Consider the following 7077-nt stretch of genomic DNA (forward strand, 5'->3'; position numbering starts at 1 on the left):
TCTATCACATCACCCCCATCAGGTCAATTCAAGTTCTCTTTTATTATTTATATTAAAAATTTGATTTATTTTACATGTAACAATAAAACCACAAGGTGCATTTTGGTCCTTATTTGACCTAACAGGTAGGAAAACCTTGTTCGCATGAAGTCTTTCAGTTTATTTCCTCCAGCAGCCGCACGGTTTCCCTCAGGTCCTCCAGGACAGCGTCCACGTCTTCCTTGGTCGTGCCTCTGCCCACGCTCAGCCTCAAAGCATTGGCTGCAACTTCTGATGGGACGCCACAACTCAGGAGGATGTGAGAGGGTCTGTAGTGCAAGGAGGAGTTATGTAATTCATGGTTCTCAGATTTGTTTGTAATTCATGGTTCTCAGAATTGATAGACTATCGCGATGTATCGCGATATGACTGTCTTGCAATAAATTGATCATCACAGAATCGTTGCATCGTGATATTATTGGTATTGTAGATCATGTATTTACACCACTGTATTTTAAAGGGGACATATTAAGCAAAATCAACTATTAAATCCTTATATTTGGGACTCTGGAGGTCCTATCAGTCCGCAAAGTGTGAAAAAAGATGACTCACTCATCTTTTTGTGGTCCTCCTCAGTCTAAGTACAGGAGATAAAACACGCGATGTTGACTTCCGTGCTCATTGGGACATCACAATGCGCTATATTCCTGCAATTGTTGTCTTATAGAGATGCGCTTTGTCCGTAAAACACACAAGAGTGCTGCGAGGAGAACGGCATCCGCAAACCGAAAGTCTGCGAAAAGTTCTATTCTTGGTTCCACAGTGCAGCACAGAGTTCTACTCAAACTTCCGATAATAGCGATAATGGACATAATGGAATTAGCTTGAGACCTCAATAATTTCTCAGGTCGTTTCAGGTGCGTCTCAAAAAAATAGGGTGTTATTTTTACCTGTTCCCACTGTCTGAATGGCAGGCAGCGCCGACACTGGCCAGCAGCCTCCTACAGTTGGACAATACCCTCCAGCCTGAAGCGGGAAAGAGAGAGAGAGGAGATTAAAAATTCAAAGCCTTTGTAGTTTACAAATAGTCCTGTGCAGGTCATGAACTCCCTGTGACAAACATGAGGGTAGGGTTAGAGGACACTGTTTGGACTGGACGGCCACAACAGACATAGAACAGACAGAGGGGTCATCACCTTGTAACGCCGGGCCCTGGATGGACACGTTACATGTGTTGGGGAGGATTTCAGAGCCAGGGTAATGGCTGTTGAATTGGATCCTGTCTTTAAAAATAGCCTGTAAAAGACAACACGATCAGTTATGATGTAAGGTTATCACTAATTTGACCTTTTGTTATCTAATTCTCTGTAGTCACACTTACCCGCAGTCGTTCTTCCAAGTAAAGCTTGGTGCTTCGCATATGACGCTCATAATCTGCCAGATTAGAGGTCACCAGCTCCGCAGCCTAACAGTGAGGAATCAGTCAGTAGCTGTAAAATACATGACAGACTTTGGACTATGCTAGTTAATTATTTATTAGCCATTAACAAAGAAAGTAACTGGTGCTGCCAACTATTTTTGATCATTAATTAATCATATTTAAAAATAATCATTAGTTGCAGTCCGAGTTACAACCCACAGAGCTTTAAATCCTTGTTAGGAAGTGGTATCAAACTTATATGACGAGATAGGGTATAATTTTAGAGAGTAACACCAGATGTCCTTCACTGATTTGTCAATATTTTTTCCAATATGGTGTTATATGTTATGCAGCTACATGTATAACGTTGTCTTCAAAGATGTGTTCCCTTCTGCCAACCTGATTTAACACATATGCACAGATTTATTAGTTGTACGGTCATCGGCAATACACAGACACAGAATAATTTCTAGCTGAATAAAAAGTTGAATAAGAGAGGAAAAAGTCTCGAGGTGGGATTTCTTTGTGTCTCTGCCACAAAAGCACAACAAACATAAAACAGACAAACAAAAACACAGGTATCAGTATCAAGCTTGCAATCGGTGCTCCCAGAAGAATTACCTTTCCCAGACCAGCAATCATCGGTGTGTTTTCAGTGCTGTAATTGAGGAAGAAAGAAATGAGACCCTCTGATCCCAGCCATTGTTTCATCAGCGACTAAAACAATAAAGTAATGTTACCCCGGTCTGAAGTTTCTCTCCTGTCCTCCTCCAAACAGCATAGGATGCAGCGGAGTTCTCTTTCCAGGGCCGTTGACGTACAGAGCGCCGATGCGAGGGGCGTAGAACTAGAAATGGAACACACACACCCTGTCAATAAACCACAGTTCTCCTGTTTTCTTTCTTTCTGTTGCCAAATGGTGATTATTTGTACAACACATTCCTCACCTTGTGTCCCACTATGGTGAGGTAATCCACGCCCAGTTCACAGGCATCAACATGGATTTTCCCTAAAGCCTGTGCAGCATCAGTGTGGAGCAGGATCCTCAGACGCTCAGGATGCTTGTTCAGAGATTTAATTCTCTGGCAGATGTCCTGAACTGGCTGACAAACGACAGGTGTTTTGTTTTTATTTTCAAGTAAAAAAAATAAATATACACAGGAGAAAAAAGTCCATTCCTTTTATTTGTAATCTAGAAACAATGGTTATAATAAAATCCCTGGAGCCCCTTTCCTGAATTAAGTGTTGTACAGCATGTGTGATGTGAACTTTTTATGTCTCTGCATAAAAAAAGAAGCATAAAAATCAACATTTTTACTTCTCTTTACTGTTATAACTTTTATTGGTGTGACTACTGTATATAAGATACAAGTCTGTCTCCTCTCACCATGACGACCCCTGTCTCATTGTTGGCCAGCATGACGGAGACGAGACATGTGTTGGGACGCACAGCAGCGACAACGTCCTCCACTTCCACGCGAGCCGTCGTCTTAGACACAGGGACAAATGTGACATCTGTGATAAAAAGAAAAAAAACACAGTTTGAAAGACAAGCCAGGAAAGAGTGGATGTAATTGTTGAACAAACTACTTCCAGATTTTTAAATCCAGGTTAAAAACATTTGTTTTCTCATTTGCTTATGATTGACCTCTTTTAAAGCACTTTACATTTTACTTACATGCTTATAATAATTTTAAAGTAACTTAATTGTTTATGTTATGCTCCATTTTAGTCTAACATTTTGTTTTCTTTCTCTCTTTTACTCTATTTTATATGTTATAATTAGTGCTGGGCATTAGGTCAATGCATGTTAAAGCACGTTAATGGAGCATTTCCATGACTGACCGGAAAAAGACGCGTTATGTCACTTTTACGTGCTGCGACACCGGAGTCCAGGCACCGTTTAGCAGTTCGCTCCGCTAGCTGCATTAGCTCCTTTAGCACCGTTTGTGCTCTTACAGTTGAACTGGAGTGGTCTGTTTATAAAGAGCAGCGCTACAAATAACCAGCATACCCGTGCATTGTGTATGTGTGCCTCTGTTTTTAAAGTTTAGCGATGCATTTTAACAATCTGGAGTCACGTAAAGATGACGTCACATGCAACTTTTTCCCGCCGTTAACCACAGCTATCGTATTAACTAACTAGTTATAGTTAAGTTTTATTCAAATTGTTCAATTTCTTACGTTTCTGACTTTTAAATGTTATTTTGTTTTTATGTAAAACACATTTGAGTTGCCCTTGAAATATGAAATGTGCTATACAAACAAAGCTATTTTGCCTTGCCTTTAATGGAAATAGGAATTTGACAAATATTGTAAAATTTGTAAAATACTTTTTTAAATATTAAATACTGGTAACACTTTAGATTAGGGAACACATATTCACTATTAACTAGGTGCTTACCGACATGCATATAAGTTGCATACAAGCCCTTTATTAGTGAATATTAAGCACATATTAACACCTTATGTAAGAAAAAAGGTAGAATAAGGTGTTAATATGTGCTAAATGATTACTAATAAAGGGCTAGTATGCTACTTATGGTAGTAAGCACCTAGTTAATGGTGAATTAGTGTGAAAAGGTGAGTTTTCCTGAGTATGAAATGTGCTTCACAATTAAAATGACTTCTTGTCCTCCTACCTGCCTTGCCCTCTCTCTGCAGATGCTCTGCTACGAGTTTGACGGAGTCGTGTTCAACGTTGGAGGTGATGATGTGAGGAAGACCAGAGCGTCCATTGTGCCGCCCGTCACTTTCCTCTGCAGCCTCACGGTTTCTCCTGAAGTGCTCTAAAGCAGTGTGGAGCACCAGATTATTGGCCTGAAAGATTAATAACAAATTCATGTACGGTCCTTCTATTCTCGTCAAAATTGGTGTTGACGGTTATGACAAATTACCTCTGTTCCACCTGAGGTAAAAATTATATCCTCTGCTTTTCCACCGACCATTCTTGCCACATTTTCTCTGGACTGATTAATGATTGCTTTTGCCTTGGCACCTACAAATAACAAAATGTCAGCAACATACATAATAGGTCAGAAATAAGTGCTATAAAGAAAGCTGAATTAGATTCAAATATTTCAAACCTGCAATATAGCTGCTGCTGGGGTTTCCCCAGGCTTCATGCAGGGCTTCAGTAATGGACTGGATCACTTCAGGTTCCAGAGGAGTAGTAGCGTTGTAGTCCATGTAGATCCTATGTTGCATTAGAGAAAAGCTTCCTCATCTCATTCCACAATTAAACCACTGTATGTATGAGTAACAGTACAATTCAGTTAAAGGGAAATGCTATGTAATCCCTTTTACAGGAAAACAGTAATCTTAGCTTTTGCACAATTATGGAGTTTAAAAAAATAATATATGTTACATTCAAACCATTGTCAAATGAGTGCTTAAATGAATGCATCAAATCCAAAAGGTGCAATATAAGCAACAGTATTTATCTAAGCATGTACATGCAGGAGTAATCGGACTATTATTCAGGTATGTTAGTCTGACTAAGACGAGCTTTATTATCGTACTTGACATGACATTAAGAAAACAAAATTGTTGTCTAACTCCGACTAAAATCGGACTTTTAAGTGGTTGCTTTTGGGCTGCATGTGGTCCACGGGCCACCATTTGAATCGGCTTATTCTTTACAAGTTAATTGAGCCTCTCAGAAGTGGATTGAACAGCATATGTGGCACATTTATAGTCACAATATTAACAGACAGCTTGTTTTAAAGTTATGGCAGATGTGTGCATGTTATGGCCATTAAACATTAAACATCAAATTACTCTGAACATGTACTACTACATTTGACCTACCTGTCGCGTTCCCCTTCTGAAAGCTGAAGACAGGTGTTTACAGTGAAGCTGTTGCTGTCACCACTTTGCTTAGCCATGATACTCCTGAGAACAAATAAGAAATGTCGTGGGATAATAATGTGTGTAGTTTTGCAGTACGCCACACAAATATGAATGTCCTACACTAGCATACACTTGTTATAAATGACTTCTGCACGTCCACACTCTTGTCACTTACACCCACGCTGTCCACAGCAGGCTTATCACGCACTTATTTATTAACTATCTATATAATATTAACTGCAGTACACAGGGAAACTCATAACTGAAACACTTGAGAACGTGTCTGAGCAGTGAGGTAATATTTAGCCAGCTAACGCTAACTCATCTGTCAGCTGTAGCTAAAGCGAGCTAGCGCTGCTAAACTACTACTTGCTAGCAATCATAGTATATATTTATCTCGTGTTAATCGGTTTTAATGTCTAAATGTGACTCCAGGTTGTTCTCCTTCGTTTGACACGTCACGTTGAGTTTCGTGGCTCTTTGTCTGACCTTGTGAGGTGATGTGAAGTTATCCTGAGTTGATTTACTACAGTCTGAGTCAATCATCAGCTAACTAGCCTCTCAGCTTCTCTCCCTCTCTGTATGTGTGTATGTGTGTGTGAGAGATTGGATGCGGCGTTGCTGCTCGTCCACTGGGTTGCCAGGTTTCTTAAAGGGAAAGCTACAATTTAAGATGTTATATAAAAAAAAGAGTTACAATTTACTTACAGTAAAATATTTAAGGCTAATAGGGCATAACATTAACATGAGCTGACATGTGCTTTTATTATTTATGTATTTATTTTTTTATTTTACACCCTATTTAATTCAAAGTTGTTTATCCACTGAAACATACATAATAATAGGGACTGTGGACCACATGCCCCCTCCAATCCATGTGTAAGATAATGTTAAAATATTTCTGTATGCTTTGTTTTTTATTAATATATATTAATATACTCCGACAAATAGTTATAATTTTATTGTGAACTAAAAATCTAATCATAAATCAAAGATTTGGTGAAATATCCATCATATTTTACTCATACTACTACTATGTTTTTTTAAATTGTGGTATCTTGATTTTAAGCTCATATAGCACAACCGTACTGAATAGTTGCTTTTTTTCCCCAAAGTGACTGGCCTCTACTTGCCAGAAAAAAATGAGAGTCCATTATTTTGTGTTGCATAATTCCCATGTTTATTTAATATATGACAATGTGTTTAGTGTACACAAACATTTGACACTAAAGTCCAACACTCAGAGACACCGACTTAACTACTGCCCATTTAGGATTTTTGTAAATGTGTGCAACTTTATAATACAGTGTTCACAGCAATCATGTTTATGTACAATGCAAAATAATTTGATAGTGCAAAAAGAACATTAGATGTGGAAGCAAAAAAAAAATCGGAATGATTTTCATTTTAAGATGATTTGTGAAGGGGATTAGTAAAAAGTAGATTTTGTGAGGACATGGTGGTGAAGGTAGATACTGAGATAAAAGTGAGTGTGAGAAAACCTAGAGTTTTACTCTCTACATGCTGTGACGGGGCCGTTATATCCTCCCACACATCAGTGGACAGATTATTACAGGTTTGCCTTATGTGGTAAGGCATAATTCTGATAAGAACCCACCTACAATCAAGAAGGAAACACACCGTGAATCACAAATCAACACAAGCACTCCAGCAAAATAAGTATTTTTTGTTTTTAAATATCGATGTACATTCAGTGTGATCTTTATCCTGTGATTGCACCAACAAAACTTTGGTTGGCTCAAATGTGATGCACATGAAAAGCTCCAGTGGAAACAAGAGGAGAGTGAGAGAGAGAGTGGAGCTCA

The 7077-nt window shown here is 38.7% G+C and overlaps 1 protein-coding gene across 1 annotated transcript; it reads right to left on the reverse strand.

Moving 5' to 3' along the window:
- Positions 1-101: 101 nt before the first annotated feature.
- On the reverse strand, positions 102-5327 carry scly (selenocysteine lyase). Its single transcript, XM_083888142.1, has 12 exons — positions 5210-5327; positions 4486-4595; positions 4297-4397; positions 4042-4219; positions 2787-2914; positions 2347-2502; positions 2140-2246; positions 2021-2057; positions 1361-1444; positions 1176-1275; positions 930-1005; positions 102-308 (listed from the first exon to the last, which is right to left on the reverse strand). Exons 1-12 carry the CDS (start codon positions 5284-5286, stop codon positions 155-157), a joined length of 1308 nt encoding a protein of 435 aa, XP_083744268.1. The 5' UTR covers positions 5287-5327; the 3' UTR covers positions 102-154.
- Positions 5328-7077: the final 1750 nt, after the last annotated feature.

This window comes from Microchirus variegatus (genome assembly GCF_963457635.1).
Source record: "Microchirus variegatus genome assembly, chromosome: 4".
NCBI classification, from domain to species: Eukaryota; Metazoa; Chordata; class Actinopteri; order Pleuronectiformes; family Soleidae; genus Microchirus; species Microchirus variegatus.